General features: G+C 41.1%; 1 protein-coding gene across 2 annotated transcripts in view; it reads left to right on the top strand.

Moving 5' to 3' along the window:
• The window catches only part of STAG1 (STAG1 cohesin complex component), a 156,997-nt gene that overhangs the window by 129,326 nt on the left and 6,238 nt on the right, over positions 1-21,433 (top strand). For both annotated transcript variants that reach the window (XM_072344212.1, XM_072344213.1), the window contains exons 23-31: positions 3,168-3,260; positions 5,932-6,106; positions 7,640-7,779; positions 9,308-9,409; positions 10,498-10,646; positions 11,822-11,950; positions 15,138-15,343; positions 18,117-18,288; positions 20,809-20,919. In XM_072344212.1, the coding sequence (XP_072200313.1) occupies positions 3,168-3,260; positions 5,932-6,106; positions 7,640-7,779; positions 9,308-9,409; positions 10,498-10,646; positions 11,822-11,950; positions 15,138-15,343; positions 18,117-18,288; positions 20,809-20,919 (1,277 nt within the window). The remainder of the gene's footprint in view (positions 1-3,167; positions 3,261-5,931; positions 6,107-7,639; positions 7,780-9,307; positions 9,410-10,497; positions 10,647-11,821; positions 11,951-15,137; positions 15,344-18,116; positions 18,289-20,808; positions 20,920-21,433) is intronic.

The raw sequence follows: 21,433 nt of genomic DNA on the forward strand, positions 1-21,433 counted from the left end.
CTAACGAAGAACTATTCTTCAGATGAAAAGGGGCCTTAAGGCGGTTTCAAAGGAAAATCAGTTGAAAATGTGTGGATCCTGGGAAACAAGTGTTGAGAAGTATTAGGTTATTCTGCTGATTTTTCCATCTATGTTTCTGCACGTATTCAAGAAACCAGGTGCCATTGAGTTATGTATGTAGTGAATAGGAAATATCTGCAGAATCCAAAGTCTTAGAAGAGTTTAAAAAGCAAAGAGCAAGAATAGGACAAGCGTTCATAGGCGAGTCAAAGGTGAAACCGTTCTGAATGAGCTGCAGCCAGGCCAGCCTAATGCTGAGCTATTGGTAAGTGATTAGTGGGTGGATGAATTAGTAGAGAGGATTTTAAAAGGATTTAAAGAAGATCATAGCGACTTGGAGGCTCTTCATATTGCTGTGGGCACAATGAAAGAAAGCACAGAATGCTGGAGGGTCACGAGGTGCCAAAGGTTGGGTTGTGTTCTGCAGAGGAGCTGAATCCTAACAGCTCTTGAATGTGGTGAAAGTTTGTCAAAGAGCTGGGCTGGCTTGGTAGAAGTAAGTTAATGCTCCACAGAAGTAGTTAAGAGGAAAGATAGTGGGAAAATAAGAAAAAAAAACACTGGCAAAACCCAGCATTTCTCATTGGCTTCAGTGGTGGGAAAATACCTTCAGTTTTAAACTAGAAAATAACTGAAGGTTTTAGATAAGTCTTGCAAACAGTTGTTCAGTTACAGTTGGTGGCAAAATCAGTTCAAGTCCTTAATGGCTCATTCTTGTTCCGTGTACTAGTTGCATTTTAAGATCTTAGTTGTATAGTTCAGGAGTGGGTTATTTTTATCACAGGTCTCTTCAGCAATCCATGTAACAGCGTGACTTCATGATTTTAGCCTAGCAACCAAAAGGACAGCACATGTTTTATGCCAGCTTTCCTGCTGGAGCCAGCATCTCTTGTAATCCCAACTCAAGAACCTTGGCTGTGTTCCTTAGAACAGTAAAAGACTTGAAAATATAATTGGTTTTCCTCCATACCATTTTCTGTTTAAAAAAACAACCAAACCAACAGCCACGTTCTCACTCTGCAGCAGTCTGGGGATTTCTCCAGTTTTAGACAGTTCCAGATGGCTTTGTTGCACTGTTCAGTGAGGATTTCTTTTGATGTCGGTACTTTTCAAGTTGAATGTTTGTTGTACTACTGAGAGAGGATAATAAATAGAGTGTGGTAGATGCTATTCAGACTTGGACAGAAAGAAAAATGGAAACATTCAATTCCTAAACTTCTATGTAGGATTTTTATGTAGGTTTTAGTTTCTCTTTTCAGTCATTAGCATTTAAATGGAAGGTATTATGTTAGAAAGTAGTTGCGATAGAAATTGTGGTGATTGTAATACCTGTGTTTAAAAGTGTAAACCAGACGATTGTGTCACAGCAAACTGATAAGCCTGACATCAGTGCTGGGTAAACTATTGGGATGGCTGATGGAAAACAGTCAGTACAAGGCTGAACAAATACGGCCAATAAAAAAGACCAGAAAGAAGGATCAAATGAACTTGAGAAAGTTGCATTTTTGACTAATGAAGACACTATTCTGAAGTACCAATTTCTGTAAGACATGAATATCGCATTGCATTGCAGCTTAATATGAGTATTTAATGTAATTCATATTCAGTAGCTAAGAAGTGGTGGATATGTTGGATAAAAATTGAAACTGGGAAGTCATCCCCAATGTAATAGTTTCAGAGGCAGCCAAATAGAAGGCATGCCTGGGAACAAGAGGATCACTAGAGATTTGTCACTTAGGAGAGACCAGAGGTACCTTATAGGTCATGTAGTCGTAGTCTAATGCAGTTGCAGAAAGGGATCTTTGCTTATATTAAGAGAGAAAAACGATCAGTATTAAAAAGGTGATGTAGCTTATAGATCTTCAGAGACTGCATCAGAAAATCACTCTTTCTCTACTGAAAATCAAGAGGTTCAGAGATCTAGGAACCTTTGGGCTGCTTAGGTGTATTTGCATACCTGCCTTCTGTTGTGATTTCTGTACAGGAAGAGCATATGGACCACAAAAAGGCTTTTCAGTCAGCAAGGAATAATGAGATCTTACGATAGGATGCAATAAAAGGAGCTAAAACTAGAAATGAGACACGTGGACTGAAGAGACAGCAAACTCAAAAATCAGAAGTTTTGGCAGGCAAAATGTAGCTTATAGACTACATGGCATCCTCAGGTTTTGTTTGGATGTTCGGTAGGACATGTCTTCTATCTGGAAGCTGATACAGGCAATACCATGCAGAAAACATCAGCAGTAGTGAAGGGCCAGCAGTCTCAGTGAGAATTAATGACTGTAATTTAGATTCCTTCTTTACACGAAATGTCTGGTGAAAATGGGGGTAACAGATCTTTGAAGCAGCTGCAGATGCATGTCAGAAATGCTGCCGACAGGTGGTAGGCAGGGCAGGAGCTTTGCTGGTATCACTGAGCAATGCAGAGTGTCAGAATCTGGGAGTGGATGCTGACAAAGCTGGTCCTCTTTGACAGAACCTGAGGGTAACAAAAGTCCTGCTGGTTTGTGGAGCCTGTTTTCCTCTCTGTGTTGAATTTGCTCCTAATGTGAACAGAGAAACTGTTCAAATAGGTGCCAAGTGATGTATATTTTTGTATTTATTTTTTCTACCCACAAATCCTCCTTTCTCTAGATCAACAAACCTCCTTCCTTCCCCGTGTCATTCCATTTCTGCCATGTGCCTTCACACGTCCCATGTCTGCAGGCAGTTAGGATGACGTTTTTGTTGAATTTGAGATTGCTCGTTGATGGTTTTTGTTGGTGTGGATTTATCTACGTACAGAATGATTTTTAAACCACCAGGTGGACTGGCCTCCATGTATTGATCTTTTTCTTCTACAGCGTTTATTATAATTTACATCCAATATAGAACACAGCTAATTGTAACACGGGGATGTATTTATTAGTAGTATTTATTGCAGGGCAACCTTGTGCTGTTTGTCTGAAGACTAATGACTTTTTAACTCTGCATACATTTTTACACGGCCTGTCTTTCTTTTACTAGCTCATAGGGTTGAACTGTGCAATTATCACCTTCTTATGCTTTTTTCTTAGCAACCTTTTATTAATATTTACATGTTATCCCTTTTTTAATCTTCATTCCAGGAGGACTTGCTGGTATTGAGGAAAACTGTGAAATCCTTTCTGGCTGTCTGCCAGCAGTGTCTGTCAAATGTCAACACCCCAGTTAAGGAGCAGGTAAAGGAAGTGTCTGTCCTGTGTTCGTACTGAGGTGGGAATGGTAGAAACTGTAGTAGAACTCGAGATGACGTTGCACCAAACTTAGAAGGCACACGTGATTTTCCTTCAAGTAAAACTGACCCGATACTCTAAAAAGAACTATTAAAATCACCTTCAAAGCACAGCTAATATCAAATTCATTTTAGATATAACAATAGATGCTCAGGCCCACGTTCAGCTGTCTTTAGTGTAGGTGTCGAACTGAGTCACCTAATTTTAAAGTCCATTCCTTAAGTAGCGTATTAGCAGATACAAACAGGCACTTTTAGAGGATGATTCAGAACTCAGACTGGGTGAATCTGAATCAATCTGAGGCTGAATATTTTGGGATTTATTTTCCCCTTGCTTTGAGTATCAGGGAATGCAGAGCAACCGCCTTCCTACACAGGTCAAATGCCTGATGTTAGACTGGGGGAAAAAGTCTAAGCTTCAATATTTAATTATTTTGTCATCCTCATAATTCCATTAAATGTAGCAGTAAATGCTAATTATTGTGTTTCTGTTTCCCGTAGTGGCTAATTGGAGAAAATTGAGGCTTCTAGCAGTGCAGGTCATTCTTACAGATGCTTTCTAGCAGAAAAAGAATGTTAAAGAATTTGACAAAAATATTCTAAATTGCACTACAGATTTAATTTCACACTGTGCAAAAATAGTTACTTGACAAATAGTTGTGTCTCCTTGGTAAAGCAAAGGAAAATATCCAGTTACAGAGTGTCTTCATTAAATAAATATCAAGATCTGGATGATTTTATTCGATTCTCAAGAATGCAGTCAATATAACACGGGTTGCTGTGCTTCTTCACAAACCTGTTTGCAGTTTTAAGTGCATGCACCTGTCTGCATGGGCACAAGAGCACACATATGCCAAAGGTACACATGCAAAACATGATCACAGCAAGGTATCCTTTTATTTAATGGCTCAAAGTGGTTTTCCCGTTATCTGCGTTCAGTGTTTGGAAAGCCAAAAGCGTGCATGGATTGGGAAGCTTCTGTTCTGTCTTTTATTACAGTTTCTAAATATAAATTAAATCCAAACGCTCATTGAAATAATGTGCAGTCTCTGCACTAATAGCTGGTGTATTTGTTCGGGCTTTAACATTTGCTGATTTATATCAGGTCTCTTGACATCTTTTAGTTGTCTGCAAATTGCTTTTTTATATCAGCGCTTCCATGATTTTGCCAAGTCTAATTAACGCAGGTTCTTGTGGTTCTTGTGATTTTTAAAAGGGAATACTTTCCAACAGATCCTGGTTTTTGTTTTTGAAAGATAGCTCTGTTTGGCTTTTATACCCCCTTCTGCAAGTGGATGTAAATATCAAAGACTCGAAGACCATCCTACTTGGGTATTTTTAAAGGGCTCTGAGGCGTCATTGTCTTTTAGCAGATTAACTTTAGTAATGATTTTTAGTACTCTGAATAGTTGCTCTTGACATAGAACATATTTTATTAACGTTGTGTTGTGAAAATTACATCTAGCTTCATGACAATAGCAACCGTTGTATCATAAGCTAGCTCTAATATTGTTTGTGCATCAAGAAACTGTAAATGGTTCTTACCATTCCTGCACTGGTTTTGCTCCTGATATATTTTAAAGTGTTTTAATTCTCTTATTCTCTTGTGGTGTTTGGGTTTTTTTCATTGCTAATTTCAGCTTTTCTTAGAAGCTCTTATTCAGTTTTCCACCATTCTGTGGAGGTTTCCAAGGCTCTGGCCAGCCTGACGTACAGACAGCAGGAGTCCCAGTCAGAGCAGATTGGATTTGAGACTCCAGAGCTCCCTTCCAACTCCCTCACCTATCATGTCTTTAATTGTCTTTTTTAAAAAGACTGTTTCTGCAAGTGCAAGAATTTTACTGATTTTCTGGGGGTGGGGGGAATTTTTGATGTTACATTTTCTCTCTGGTCTGTTTGCTCCTTAATCTATACGTTCTCCTCCGAGAAGCTCAATTGCATCTTAAAGGAGAGAAGAGAGTGTGAAGTTTAGAAACAGAATTGAAACATCCCACATTTTTTTAGACTGGGAGAAATAAATCTCTGACCAGACATGTCTACGACACGTCACCATTTGTACCTGTGCTGTCTTTCTCTTGGAGAGGAAAAAAAGCACTCTCGGTGCATATTTTTTTCTTTTTAGAGGTGTATTTTTCTTGTTTGGAGGTCAACATTAGGATTAGCTTAAATTCTATGGAGTGTCGAAGCAGCTTAGAGCAGACAGGTCATGACTGAAATGAATCCCAAATTTCCAGGTACTATGGAAAGAATCCCAAATACTGGCACCTGTGTCCAAAGTCTAAGCAGGTTGTAGTTTCCCTCTTCTTTAACTTTTTAAGTGTTTATTTTTTCTTTAATGCAGTAGAGATTTGTGGTTCTTCCCACAGAGAAGAAATGGAAATTGAATATGGTTCATCCTGGACATGGAACAGCAGTAAACAGAGTTCCTACATAGTTTGAAAATACTATGTCTCTTATTCCTGAGAGAACCCCCAGGGAACACTCCTCACAGCACAGAAACGTACAGAATTCAGTTTAGTTAGAGATAAAAGAGAGAATATCTAGGAATTAGATAACTGGTATTTTGGTTTTTACTTTCTTATGTTTCTTACTCATCTTCTGTCTCTTTTGCCTTTCAGGCCTTCATGCTGCTCTGTGATCTCTTGATGATTTTTAGCCACCAGCTGATGACTGGAGGTCGTGAAGGTCTTCAGCCATTGGTGTTTAATCCGGACTCAGGCCTCCAGTCAGAACTTCTCAGTTTTGTGATGGACCATGTCTTCATTGACCAAGATGATGAAAACCAGAGCATGGGTACGTTTAGCTTTCAAGTTTTCTACTTAGCTTTTTTCCCCACAAACAGAGGCAGAAGAAAGAAGAAATTAGAATTTTCAGATCAGTTTACTCAAAAATGTTTTCAAAATTATTCCTTCCTTAGTTGTAGGAGGGCAGAGGGTAAGTGTGCATATGGAGCATTCAGCTGTGTGTGCTAAAAAGTAGTTCTGAAATTCACTTTGTGAGACCAGATGTCTACAGAATACATGGGAGCAGCCTGTAAACAACATGCTACTAATCTGTTTCAAAACACTGAAGTACTAAAATAGTACAACTTTCAAAATAAAGCTCAGGATTCTTGATTTGAAAGTCGTTGGAGAAGAATTGTGTGTGCTTGCTTGTGTCCTTGTTATTTCTTATATAGGCATCCTTGTGTGGCTGTGCTTTGAGAGGCAGTAGGTTAAGGCATCTCTGCTTCCTCAGAAGGATGACCAGATCGTTTGCTTTCAGTCAAGGAAGGACTTTAAAATAACTCATTGCCACTTCTGTGTGTTACAAATGCCTAAATACATACTCAGTTACGTGTAAGTTAGCACAGCACACAGGTGCTGGTTTTGATCTTTTCAGACAGTAGTGCATAGGACTGAGATCTCAGAGGATTTGTTCTTGCTTTTGAGATGCATTCAGTCTTCTAGCTCACTAGCTCCCCACTAGCTTGCATCTCTCTATGGATTACAGTAGCCAGAAAATAATGCATTTTGAAGCACAGCTTCACCAGAAGTACACAGTGTAAGTTAATTGTACTTCGTGAGCTCAACGATCAGAATAATAAAGTGCGGATTTTAAGAGGACAGTATTTATTTTTCTCCTGAGCTATGTGAGTGTTCTTTAACATCCTGTGATTGGACTGGGCAGACAGCAAAAAGGTGAACGAAGGTCTTTGTAATGTGCGACCCCAAATGCTACTCCATGAAGTCAGTCCAACAATTCACAGCTTTTGGTATTCAGAATATATTATAACTACAAAAAGAAATGAAGAAAAATGAGAGAGGATGCTTCAGTTCTAAGGATTAAAGTGTACTTACAGCCGATCTCTTAATGCTTATAAGAGATTTCCTACTATAAAACATGTGATTTGTACACAGTGGCTTTGTGGAGAATACAGTAAGAGTGAAGTGAGAGAGTCTCGGTGATGCTGTGTCCCTCCTGGCCCCTACACAGATCTGTTTGAATTCAAGTTGGTTAAGAAATTCCCCTTATAAAAGCTCTCTACTAAATAGATGTTTTATTATAGAATATGATCACAGTTGTTACAGCTGATTGCATTTTCTTCTGTAAACTGTGTAATACAGTTTCCCTATACAGCACCCCTGGTGAATGAATGGTGTTGTCTTCCTGAAATTCCCTGAAGGCCCTAATGTCCAAGAACAATCATCTTTTGTTTTAGCTTCTCCTGCAGCAATCCTTGCTTCCATTTTACATAATTGACTTTTTTCCTGTACACTACTCTCAAATAATGTTGCTCTAGAAAATAACAGGTAATTATAATAACTTTACTGTTGATGCTTTCAGAGGGAGATGAAGAAGACGAAGCAAACAAAATAGAAGCTTTACATAAGAGAAGAAACCTTCTGGCTGCCTTTAGCAAGCTGATAATTTATGACATTGTGGACATGCACGCAGCTGCTGATATCTTCAAACACTATATGAAGGTACAGCTCTGTGTATTCTGCTCCTCCTAAGTGAACTTAAATTGCAGTGTCAGGTTACTTGCTTCTCTCCCTTGCAGTGCAATAGTTAAAGACTGACCACTTGAAAACTTTGCCAGCCTTACTTGATTTCTGTACTAGTTTTTCCTTTTTAAATTACACCTGTAGCTGAGAAACTATAAGATCTGAAGTAGCCTTCCTATGTAAGGAGAGCCTTACTAAGATCCTACAAGATACTGAGTATTTTCAGAGGGGCTTACCTGGACAGAGAATTTCTTATCCTGCTCTTCAAATGAATTCCTAGAATCCCCACTATCAGTTGTTTGTCACTTTCACTGGGACTCTCCTAGCCTTGGGGTTTGACAAAGCAGGGAAGCAGGCTTGTTTTTCTATGAGAAGAGATTGTTTTATACAGGATTGCAGTAAAAAAGTGCAGTGTGGGACTGCTATAAGTGGGTATGCAGTACCTGAATATTTCATCAACGTACACTGCTTCTATGCAATATTTAGACCCAGAAGAATTCAGAAAGACTTGTTACACAGCTGCCACTTTACGCTCTGCTTGCACAATTACCTGCTGGTAAGCATGCACATAGCACTCTGCATAGCACATGCACATTGATGCTGCCAAGGTACACAGAGTCCCTCAACAATCAGATTGCCAGATGTACCCACGTGTCTCTGTAAGAGATTAGGCATCCCAAAGAAGACTGAGCAGCAGTTTCAAGATGAAGCTATCACACTCAGGTTGGCTTCCTACCTTCTGCTACTCTTTATTTTTCTCTCTTTCTCTTGAAATAAGGGATGAGTGAGAGAAACTGAATTTAGAGGGTAAACTGGGATGGATTCTGTAGCAAAGAAGGTAGGGACAATATTCAAAAGGGAATGAAAACAAATGGTTATGAGTGCAGAAGGATTAATCAAGCTGAAAGAATGCTGGAAAGAAAAAGTTTAGTTTGTCATCCCAGTGCTTTAATGATTATGCAGGCTGTGGTTCTCAGCAGTCATTCCTTATTCAGTGCGGAGAATGAACCAGTGCTTCATTAGTGACTAATCCCTTATTCAGTTTTGTGGCTTCAGTGGATGATGGCCATCTAACTCATCCTTGACCTTCTGCTTGTAGCTATCTGTTCAATAATGTGTAGGTTCAATGCATTATTGCTTATTATTTTCAGCCCCAGCTCACTTTCATCAAACAGTTTGGGACAGGAAATGCTCTTTTGTTTGTTTTTCAATGTATCTGTTACGAAAGATGTAACAAGTATGATAACAAACGTAACAACAAATGTAGAAGTCCCCATCTCATCACGGGGTGCAGGTGACTCGTCAGCTTGAATTTTCATACAGAAACATTGCCTCCCTCTCATACAAGGAATCTGGGCTTGAAACTGTTGTGGTTTTGTTGTTGTTTTTGTTTTAACTGCTGCCTTTTCAAAAGAAGAACTAGAAGTAATCAAAAAGGGAAAAAACATACTGGAATATTGTGTCAGAATTTCTGTTAAAGAGGATTTTTCTCCACGTTTTTTCCTAGTACTACAATGACTATGGAGATATCATTAAGGAAACCCTGAGCAAAACAAGGCAAATTGATAAAATCCAGTGTGCAAAGACACTCATTCTCAGTTTGCAACAGGTAAGAATATTGATTTTTGTTAGAAATCCCACATTGCAGAAATTCCTGGGCAGGACTTTCCTCTGGCACAGGGAGGCTAAAAAAAATCTGTGCTTCTGTTAAGAGTCTGTGTTGCTCTGCGATTCAGGCTGTCACCACTGATTTGTCTCTGCACCATTAAGCCAACAACAGGCAAAGTTTTGGTCTGGTTAAAATGGAAGAAGAGAAAAGAACTTTGCAGTTTAATCCAAGCTGATTTATAGTGTTTGTTTCCTGGGACCTGGTGAACAAGAGGAATTAGAATGACTTCTCCTTTCCTTTTTGTCTAAATACAGATTGATTTTTCATATTTTGAGGTGATTAACTGAAGTCCTCCAATATTATTAAGCGTGTTTCTTCCATGTGCAGTTTGCTTTATAGCAACCATAAATTATTGGCTTGATGATGAAAGCCGTCATTGTTCTGCTGGCAGCACAAAGCATGTGCTTCCCTAGGTGCTGTTTAGGCCCTTGAAGTACTAGATATATCCATTATGTAAAGAGGTTTCTTACATGAGTTAGATGTTTTCAAATCAGCTGGGCCTTCCAGTATTCATTCCAGACTACCAGAGAGTTTCCTGTAACAATCTGGAAGCTAAGAAAGATGTGTGAAAACCTGATAAAAACTGAAGAAATTCCAGAGGAACTGTTAATGTCAAAGTAAGTCCTGTCCTTAAGGCCTGGAGAAAGGAAGAAGCCAGATGCCAGAGATCTGTCAGCCTACGACCACATCACAAGTGAAATTGCAGGTAGTTTAGAAAGCAGCTTCAGAATGCAGAATGGCCTTGACGATGTGGGGAAGCAGTCGATAGAATCCGGTGAAGTTATGTGCAGAACACTGCCTACGAGTTGTGGTCTGCACAAGTACAAGGTGGGGGACAGTTGTCAAACAGCCCTTACACAGACCACTGGGAGCTGAGGTGGATTAGAAGATAAGTGAAATCTGCCATATCTATGTAAATAAACAAAGTGAACTTAATGCCCACTCTGCCCTTGCGGGTTAAGAATAAAAGACTTTGTCAATGAACATGTTTTAGCACACAGATTCTAACAACTGAGTTCTTTCTCTAGCTGTTCAATGAGCTTGTTCAGGAGCAAGGTCCTAATCTGGACAGGACATCTGCCCACGTTAGTGGAATTAAGGAACTGGCTCGTCGGTTTGCCCTCACTTTTGGCTTGGATCAGATCAAGACAAGAGAGGCTGTGGCCACACTACACAAGTGAGTGGTGGTAAATAACTAGATTTTTATATTACTTCACCTTACTGTTTTTGCTCAGCAGCTTAGCCGTGTTGTCAGTCCTTTTCCAGAAGGGAAATCCAGTAGTACGCAGTGGACCTGGATCCCATTGAGAAGAAGCAAGTTCCTTTACCTATACTAAATGATTCAAAGCAATTGAAACTGAGGCCAAGTAAGGAAGATAAAATAGATGTAATTGTGAAGCCCAGAATCTCATCTATTTTGATGAGTACCTTTTCAGGCATCCTTTGTGCTATTGTAATGGCTTTTCTCATAGCATAAATATCAGTGTTCTGAAGACCTTTTCAGCAAGCAGACCGTGAGAAAGCATGTGAGCAGACTAGGATGGCACAGCATCTATTTCTCTGCCATGGTCACTGCAGCACTACTACCTGGAGTACCAGAGCTGCTGATACTGTGTGTCCCTGAGAAAGGCGCCTATTGCTGACATCTTGGGAAAGGAGCCATCCTTACTGTTACTCCCCTAACTCTATGCTTACTGTTTGCATAGAAGGCATCTCAGACCCAGTCCTAGGCCAGAGTCTCATTATTATACTTTGAAGATGTCTGCAGTATGAACTTACTTGGACATTGTTAGGCTCAAATCTACCTGCAACAACAGTGTTTGGGTTTTTTGTTTGTTTAAGCCTGTAGTCATTCTGCATTTCCCTTCCACTTTCCCCTGTAATTCTTTCTGGGTTTCCCCTGACCTGAAAGGAAATCAGTAGGCTGCTGAACAACACTTGCTATGACAAGGAGAAGAGAGATCCAGGCATACTTTTGCCATATTGGGTCTTGTAAAAGTAGTTTTCCTTAGTCTCAAATGATAAAGCAAAGACAAGGCAGATATGCATGGATCAGTACTGATGGTAAGTACATTTTCTTCCCTGACGTGCCTTTCCACAGCTGCCAACTTCGTTACATTGCAGTGAGTTCCTCCTAACCAGGAGACTGGCAATATTTTGTCATTGACTTTGAATCTGCACTCATTCAGAGGGAACATTTGATTCCCTCCAGGTCCAAAAGCTGCTATTTGCTAGTAGTGAGAAATAAAATAGAGTGATGGATTGAGGCAGCATTTAGAGGTGATGGGATGATGCTGATATTGTTTTATTTTCTTAGAAATGTCTGACCATGTTGAAATTTCTTTACTGCAGGGATGGAATAGAGTTTGCCTTCAAATATCAGAATCAAAAGGGACAAGACTATCCACCTCCTAACCTTGCTTTCCTGGAAGTGCTTAGTGAATTTTCTTCTAAACTTCTGCGGCAGGACAAAAAGACTGTGTAAGTAACAGCCTTGTTTTCTTTGGTGGGCTTTGCTGAGCTGCATTAATAGTTGAATGTTGTTGATATTGTTGATGAATCAATATAGTTGAAACCTCTGCCTCCAGGTTCTCATTGTCTAATGGGGGTTTTAGGAAGGCCCAGTGGCTTTTTATGTAGTTATTCATCAATTTATATTTTGAAGTAATAATAAAAAAAAAAATCAGAAAAGAAGAATCAAATCCACTGATTAAGTGAACTTTAGACTTGCAACACTGCTTAAAATTTCCCATGGAGCACTGAAAATAAGAAGCATTGTTTTTCAGACAAGCAGAAAAAGGATTGAGCTGTAAGCAGTATATGGAATACATAGGCCTCTAAACATTGCAGTGATATTCATTTCTGCTAGACATTCGTATGAGAAGTATATTTATGTTTGTTTTAAGAACTTTTCAACTTGGTAAACTGAGTTGTCGAGTCTTCCGTTACTGGTCCTATAGGATGGAAAGACAGGGTGAGAGACAGCACTGTTGTTTAGGAAAGAGCAGGGTGATAGAAACCTCAGACTGAAACAAGCAACTTGTGTTTGCATGGCCATCAGTGGCTGCAGATGAGATACCAAAAATGAAATAAACCAGACATACTGTTGATAAGAGGTGAATATATAGCAAGAAACACTGCTGTATGACCAACATGTGAAAAAATGGCAAAGGCAGCCATGGAAATTGAGAGAATTGATGAAGAGAAAGCTGCATTAGTGAAGGCAAGTTCATAGCAAAGATGTGTTGTCAGCATCACTACAGAGGTAAGAGTATAGTAGGTTCTGGTAGGTGCTGTAACAAATATCCAAGACTGGCCATGGCATGGAAGCAGTAAAGGAAAAACAGTGTAGTTAAATGTCATCATGTGTGCCAGTCCAGAACTGAGTTCTTTGAATAATTCCATAGCAGTTTAAATATGTAATTAACAGAGTTTATCATTTATGGTTGTAGATATCTTTCTAGTTATTCTTCTGGCCACAGTGAACTGAAGTCATTCTACAAGTGTATGTAACATCATACTACTGTGACTGCCTGAATTGACTCATTCTCTCCAGCTTCTCTGCAATTTTTTTTCCAATTGTGTAAATAATTTTCCAGTTCAGCAAACACAGTAGAAGAAATGATTGAAGTAGCTTGAGAATTAAACTACTCATCCAGGCTATCCTGGCATTGAGGCTTTCAGACTTCTTTGCATTGTTTTATATTCTTGAATTTTGTCAACCCCTGTTTGTTCTTCAAAACAGGGCTTAAGAATACAAGGATTTTCTGGCTGCCTTTCTAGCTGAACCACAGGTTCCCTCTATCTGTTAGTTTAAGTGTAATTAGCCTGATTCCAGCTGAATTTATTGCAGCTTATTTTTCCTGCACACTTATCAGTTCTTCCACAAGTCTCTCCAGTGTCTAAAATCAGGAGTTCTATTACTGTACCCAGCATACCTGACAACTAAATCAGGCCTGACCCTTTGCATGAAGTTCAGTATTTCTTTACCCCTCTGTGATACCATTTACGTTTTTTTCTCACCCTTTTCCCAGGACTGCAAAGGTTGCTGTGGTGGAATCCATTTCTCCTGATTTTAGCTGTCTTGTAGCCTCTGTGTCTGAGCTGTTCACTTCAGCTGCATTTGAAGACTGGTGAAAAGAAATAGGGTCTTTAGGACATGATTCCTCTGATCTGTCCTAAATTACTGCTTTAAGATAAGCTCAGATATGCCCTAGACTCCATTGGCTACTGTAACTATGGAGAGAGTCAAGATTACTAGCTTATATGTAAAGATGTTTTTTTTGAGATCTCAGCGTTCCTTCACTTGAGAGATCTGTCATGTTTGTGCTCGTCAGGCAATGGGTTCATTGCCCCATAGCAGTTTGCTGACATTACGTTCTCAGTTACACTCTGGATAGTTGATTTTGCCCTTCTGTGTAGCATGGCTGCTCCAATCCAGAGGGACCTCTCCCCCGCCCTGCAAAGGGGCAGCAGGCTGCAAGCAGGAAGGAACATGACCACCATCTGGTGGAGAAGTCCTGTGTACGGGATCACTTACCTCCCTGCTGCCTTGGTCTCCTGCCAGCTGTAAGCTCAGCAATGGGCTGTTAGTCTGGTTAAAGTGCTCTAGAATAACCCTGAACATCTCATCGACATACCTGCCTGTCTGCAGATATGGGAGCAAGCTGGAGGGCTGCCTGCCTTCACATTGCCTTCCACATTGCCTTCCCTACCTCAAATAAACTAACTGTTGATTCAGTGTGTCTGCCTGCCACCTGCCCTTGGTGCACGATACCATTCCCATCACAGTTCAGGAAACACTACTGTTTTGCTAGGCTTCTGCTTCCTTTCTGATTTACTTCTTAATTGGTACAATTGATATTATTTGTGTTACTGTTAAGAGTAATAGTGACAATAATACTATATTACTGCCGCTTGGCAATGTGGTGCTGATTGAGATTGTGATCTCATTCAGAGTGCATCATAATGTATTTTTTGAACAGAAGGAGGTAGTGCTGAAGCACAGTGCCTCCTCTTGCCTTAATTCTGAATGAACTCATTGGAAATCACTTTTGTGTGGCTTTTCTTACTCATTTTATGGACGAATGTTCAATGGAAAAGGAAAATAGCTCGCATGTCTTCCAGGCCACATGTGGGACAGAAGTTGGTCGGTTCCTCCCATAAGTTAACAAGTACTCGCTGGGTTTCTCTGTGGCAATGGAATGGATTCTCAGCTTTTTACTGTAAAATATCTGCTTGTATTTGAGAAAACTGTTCTCCCCCCATTCCAAAGACGCAAAATTGTACCCTCCATTTGCTAATTCAGGTTGTCTGTTGACACACCAGCAATATAGAGAAGTGGTTTACTTGCTATGCAGGATAGAAGGGGAGTTCAAGTAGAGCAAACTGTGAGTGAGTGCAGGCAAATATGAGAAGATGTTGGGGAGAGGAAACTTGAAATTGCTTATCTGAGTAACCTGCGCACAATGAGCTGTTACTTTGTTTTGAGGGAATGCCGTGAATTGTGAATCAGTGTGAGGTACGATGCCTTATCAACATACGCTATTAAAGTAAGGAGACACCATGACAGATTTCTGTTAAGCTCTCAGCACTGTGGGGAGGACTTGCACGTTAATTACAGAGGAAACAACGCGCTTAGACTCTGCACTTTGTCTTCTATTTTCAGTCACACCTACTTAGAAAAGTTTCTGACAGAGCAGATGATGGAGAGAAGAGAAGACGTGTGGCTCCCACTGATTTCCTATAGGAACTCACTAGTTACGGGCGGCGAAGACGACAGAATGTCTGTTAACAGTGGGAGCAGCAGCAGCAAAACATCTTCGGTCAGAAATAAGAAAGGACGGCCACCGCTACACAAAAAGAGAGTAGAAGGTTTGTATGGTTTTACTCTGCCTAGCATGGAGGGATTTCTCATCCTGTACATGCATTACAGCTTTCCTTGTATTTTGTATATGGTGAAAGCAAAGCACTTGTTCTGCAAATTCCTATCAAGCTTCAGCGTTTCTGTATGAGAAATAGCCTTGTAATTCCCTGCTCCTGCTTGTCCTGAGATTTTCAGATGGAGAACTACTACAAGTTATTACTGGCAGCGGAGACAGGAGGTGGCTGTGGAGTTAACTGCTCTGCACCTTTCCCAGTCACAGATCTCTGTTTTGTTTTGAAGCAGTTGTTAATGGAGAGGGTGTTGGATCAAACCTGGGGCAGGAGTTCTGATATAGATCACTGTTTTGGCAGGAAACTGGGGAACACTAAAGAGATGAATGTTTTTGTTCAACATGGCATCAATATACATTGTATTTATTTCTTCTATGACTTCAGGAGTGTACATCAGGACTTTGGCAATGGTGGCCAGCTTCTTACAAGATTGCATCTGTTCCTGGTTGATAAGTGTCAAATTGCACCATGCAGTGCATGGTTATGCAAACATGCTGTTTCAATAGACAGCAATTATAAGTGAGATCTTTAAACTTGAGGGTGTTTTCCAAGGTTATTATCTGCCATAGTAACCCCTCAGTGAAGAATCTAATGCCAATTCTCCTGGATATGTAGCCACGTACCAAAGATACCCCGTTCCTCAAATGTTGGTCTGGATGCACTCTTAGAGCCAGGTCCATTCTGCCCTACAGCTTATGCTGAGCAGTGCATGAGCCAACCTTGAGTCTGGATAGAGAGAAGCACAGCTTGCTTCCTTCAGATGTTTTGCTTCCTTCATGTTGCCGTGGTTTATGCAGGATTCAATTGGGGCCATTTTCTTTTTTCTTTCCTCCTGTTACTACTTTATTTCTGATCTATTTTTCCTACCAGTATCCTTATTTTTCCAGGAACTGTAGTAACATCTCGGCTCCCCTACAAGGCAAGTCTTATTCTTAGGGTGTAGGTTTAATGACATTGTTTGCCCCATTCTCTTTCATGCCTGCCTTGTTCAGTGATCAATAGGAGGAGGCACTGACTTGCAACACCTTCCTTTGGAATATTGCCTTTCTTTGCAATATCCGGGTCCTGTCTCTTCCAAAAACATCTGACTTAAAATGCTGTGAGTCTGACTCTGTGGCCATTCACCTCATTCACTTTCTGAAAGATCTGAGTGTGCCACAGTTTCCACAGGAGATCACCTCACAGCAGTACAGCCTGGAGCCAGTTTGCCTGTTTTTTGTGGGCAGATATAGACTGCTGCACAAGGAGGGGGCTCATTTTGTATGCACACATAATGAGCTCAGGAAGGAAGCAGAAATGTAATCTTCTTCTTAGAAATAAGTATTTACTGTTCATTGGTCCGTGCAAGTTGAGCTATGAAGACCCAGCCTGATGAGCAGCTGGTTGCCTATAAATAGTCTGTATGCAGCAGGTATGCAGGCCGTTGTTGTATTTTATCTTCACATGTTTTTATAAGCCTTCCAGAAGTCATAGTTTCAATTTTAATCTAGCATTGGAACCACAAATACAGACCTGTTTCTGAATCCTGCTAAGGTGTTTTCCTTTAAATCCCACTCTAAAGGAAGGACGTGGTCACTGCAGGAACTATCGTGGCATCTAAGAAGCAAAGCCAGACCCCTGTAGTTCCTTCCTGCTCTCAGCCTGGCGTGTATTGGGTTCAGCTGACTGGGCTGGAGAACACTCTCCATTGTTACTAGAAGTAGAACTGCTGTCTGTATGGGTGGTTCCGACATCTCTTCATAACGCCTTGAGGAAGTGAAACATAAAAAGGATTTCAAAAAACCCTAGTTTTATAAAAGGCAAATTCAAGAATAAATAGGCAACTTTTTAGACAGCTTTTATGCCCAAACAGTAATAAAAGGCATAGGAAAAGCCAAGAGATCTGTTGAGGTCTCCAGCTACTCTCTCTGCTATTTCGTCCTCTCAGTAAATCTATGACCTTGTCTTCTCTCCTGTAGTGTCTTGTCTTCCACTTGCTGCAGCAACTTCCACGTGTCTCTTCCCTGCACAGCTGTGTTCTCACATGTTCATCTCAGGCCCCACCAGCCCTTCATCTCCAGTTTGCTGCCTTCTCAGTGCAAGCCCAGCATCCCACATTACACCTTCAGTCAGCTTCCCATCTCCATCCTCCCATCTGCTCTGAACTCCAGCCAGATTTAAGCCTCTCCTTATTTAAAATGTCCCCTCTGTGCTCCACTGGAATGCTGCTCACTGACATTTCCAAAGGCTGATGCCTCCATTCCCATTGTGGTGTTCAGTCATATCTCATTTGATGTACAAGGCGAACAGTCTTATATTTAGACTGCAAAGTTGGTACTTAGGAATTGTTCTTGTGAAGTGTGTACGAGCCACCCAGCAAAGCAGGCAGTGCTGCAGTGCAGGATGTTTGCAATCTTTTGTTTTACGTATTTCTACTTCGAGTTTTGCTGGGAATAACTGTAGTGATCCTTCCTCAGCAGAGCACAAAAATGACCATTTTGAGTACTTACCCGGCTGATCTCTTAAAGGCACACCTACATCCATAGATACTAACCTGCTGAGAACATAACTTTGCGGAAGGTGCTGCCTCTGTGTCAAAGTGCATCATAGATGGAAAGCTTTCATTATTAACAGAAGGTTCCGTGAGTTGGCTGAGGGGATTTTAAAGGCCGCAACACTGTGTTTTACCCCATCAGTAATGAGGCAGTAATTCTGAATGTTCCTTTCCTAGATGAGAGTCTGGAAGGCTCTTGGCTGAACAGGAATGAGAACATCCATACTCCAGGAGCACTGCAGGCACCACAGCTCACCTCAACTGTCTTGAGAGAGAACACCAGACAAATGGGGGAGCAGATCCAGGAGCACGAGTCGGAGCAGGGATCTGAACAAGATTTTTTACACAAGTAAGTGTTGGAATGTCCGTACCAAACACAGTAAAATCCAGGTAAAGGAATGATGTACCCGTGTACAGGTAGTTGTGGCTCCACAGGTGCGGTGTTTCTTTGCAAAAGCAACTGGAAAGATCTTGGTTATGGCTCAGCAATACTTGGATTAGTTTAAATCTGCCCCCCTCCAAAAAAAAAGAAAGGTTGTAACAAAGTCAAGATAGAAGTTCTTCACATTAAAACTATTATATACAGCATAACTGTGGGCTTATGGGTAAATCAGGGTTTGTGGGCCCAGCTTGGTTTGAACTGTGTCTCTGAAGACCTATTAGATATTCTCTTTTCCTTCTGTCCTAGCACAGTAAATGTTCTCCAGGCATCTTTCCTGATTTCTTACAGATTAACTCTTCAGTCCCATTCAGCTGCTGAAGTTTCTCCTGCTTCTGGGCACTTTTGCCGGCAGTTTTGTTGTGCCCTACATTTTGTCATTCCACACCCATTTTATCACCTCCAATTTTAATCTGCTTATGGGGGAAAAATGGTCGTTATCTGTCAGTAGTTTCTTTAACAAAGTCTTAGAGGATGCTGTTCTGTGCTGATTCTATCAGTCTGAAGGCAAAGGATAACAGTAACTGTTAAAAGCTTCTGTCTGTTGTACTTTATAGTGTCTTAAGGAACTGTTTTTATAAGTCTTGTAGCCTGTTCTTTTCCCTTGGTTGTGTAGGCAGCCTGCACAGACATCAGCATTACAACAGATGAAACCTTGATAAGATCCAAGACTGTGTTTGCCACAAGAGATACTTGCATATCAGCTGGCTGCAGATAAATGTTTCTGCAGCACGTTTGGTGTTTCCATAAATGATTTCAGCTCCCTTACTTCCCCATACTGACAATGTGGTATCAACACAAGGCAGTGTAGGTTGGGGTGAAAGGCTCACCGGGCAGGTTCACACTGCAGGCAGGGTTACTTGTTCTCCTGCACAAAGGCCTGGGCACAAGGTTTCCCAGCTGTTGCTGTCTGGAAGGAATGAGGGCTGGCATGTGCAGCTGTGAATAAAAGGCGAGTGGGGCCATGGGTTTCCTCACCTATACAGATGAGATGGACAGAAAGCCCCAGCTGGCCCTGAAAGCAGAACTGAGGTAACTGTTAACATCCAAACCAAAGTATCTTATCACAGTACTCCTATGGTACTGAGATCTGCCTTCCTGTTCCTTGCTTCCTGAGCTCAGGAGTTTGCCTCACCACGTGTTGCTGTAATTCCTTGATTATAAAGAAGACTTTGTAGCTCAACGACTTCTTTTTGCTTGTTCTCAATTAAAAAACAAAAAAAGAACAGAATGAAAAACCCAAGAACTCGGTGAAGCAAGAGCCTTTTCCCTGCCCCTGATTGCAGCTCATTGTGCTGAACACTGAGCTGCTTCCCTGTCAATATTTAATCAGTTAAGGGAAGTATGTCTGCTTCCACTCGCTGTGCATCACCTTCCTGAGCCTGATGAACGGGAGCTGCCTTAAGGTGTGGGAGAACCTTACTCTGGTCAGGGAGAAGCTGCTCCAGGCTTTTCACTCGCTCTGTGCTTGAACCTCTGTTTCTCCTATCAGCTGAATGCTGCAGGCAGAGAACTATTGAGCAAAGACAGCATTGCTCTCCTTGGATCCCACACAGAAGTTTGCAGTGTGACCAGCAGTAGGGAATGGTTTCCTTTCAGCCTGGAGTTTGCTGCTCATCCACACGCATCCTGAAGGTCACCTCATCTTCCCACTTAACATGCTGTCTCTTATGTGCCACAACACACCTTATAGTTGGATCCTGCTGATCCCTAATCCTCTTTTGAATTCATCCCAAACACCCTGTGCATTCCATAGAAAATCCCTAAAAATATGAATGTATCCAGTTGTATACAATCTGATGTATAGTTTCTGCATGACAACTGTGTACAGGTATCTAACACTAGGTAGCTGTGTACAGGTATCAGTATCTAACACTAGGTACTTAAAGCACTGAGTGGACTCGACAATCTTGAAGGTCTTTTCCAGGCTAAATAATTCTATGGAAGATGAGGGTGAAAAATAAACACAGAGCAGTCAGTTGCTGAGCAGAAGTGCTCAGTTGTGCAGGATTTCCTCATGAGTTGTTCTCACATGGGGTTTTTGCATTTCAAAGCTATTTGGTTTTCACGTTGTGTGGCTTTTTTTGTCTTACAATATTTCTGTCGTTAACTTGGATTTGTTCTTACCCCTATTTTTGCCTGATCTGAGAGTGCCCTCATTTCAGGTGCACGCTGTATTAATGAATGGGAAATGCTAGCACTTTGTGTGACTGTTTTTATTGTAACAAGTAATGGATATTTTTGTGCACATGCAGTGGGAGGAGGCAGATTGCAGAAGGGGTTATCCGGAAGGTTTGTACAACGATGGGTGTCATTTGAACAACTAAACCTGAAGCACAGCCAGACACAGAACTGGAGGAAATGCTGTTTAAATAACAGCCAACTCAGAACTGTTTGTGCTCTCAGTTGTAACGCTGCTCTGTCTGTTAGTCCCCAGATGCAGATATCGTGGTTGGGCCAACAGAAGCTAGAAGATTTAAATCGAAAGGACAGGACAGGAATGAACTACATGAAAGGGAGGACTGGCGTAAGGCACGCAGTGTAAGTGTTCATTGCATCTTCGTCTCCAGATCTAGAACCATTTTAGATGGCAAAGCTGCATTTAAACGTTACTTTTCTGGGTTGTTACCATTAAATTCTGTGATGAGATTTAACTTTTCTTAATAAAGGCAGAGTTACAGCTTTGTAACGCTGCGATGGACGCCAGGCAATAGGGCACCGTAGCTCAGTGTTCTGCCCCTAACCACAGCTGTAAGCAGGTGCCTAGTGAACGCAGCAGACCTTTGTGGTACCATTAAGCCTTCAACTATTCTCAGACCCTTCCCATGAAGCGCTGTGGTTTGTCTGTTAAGTCATTTACAGTGAGCATTTATCTCAAGTTGTTTTCCAGTTCTCCTGCAGAGGTGTCCCACTGGGCAGCTAATGGAGGGAGCACACATGGCTGTGAACGCAGAAGTGTTCTGTTGTACAAGGTGCTCTGTGCTCCTGTGCTGATCTAATGAAGTCTTTCAGCACATAAATACTTCTCAGGGTGGGGGCCAGGGTCTCTAGCACG

The sequence above is a fragment of the Excalfactoria chinensis genome, chromosome 9 (assembly GCF_039878825.1).
Source record: "Excalfactoria chinensis isolate bCotChi1 chromosome 9, bCotChi1.hap2, whole genome shotgun sequence".
Lineage (NCBI taxonomy): Eukaryota > Metazoa > Chordata > Aves > Galliformes > Phasianidae > Excalfactoria > Excalfactoria chinensis.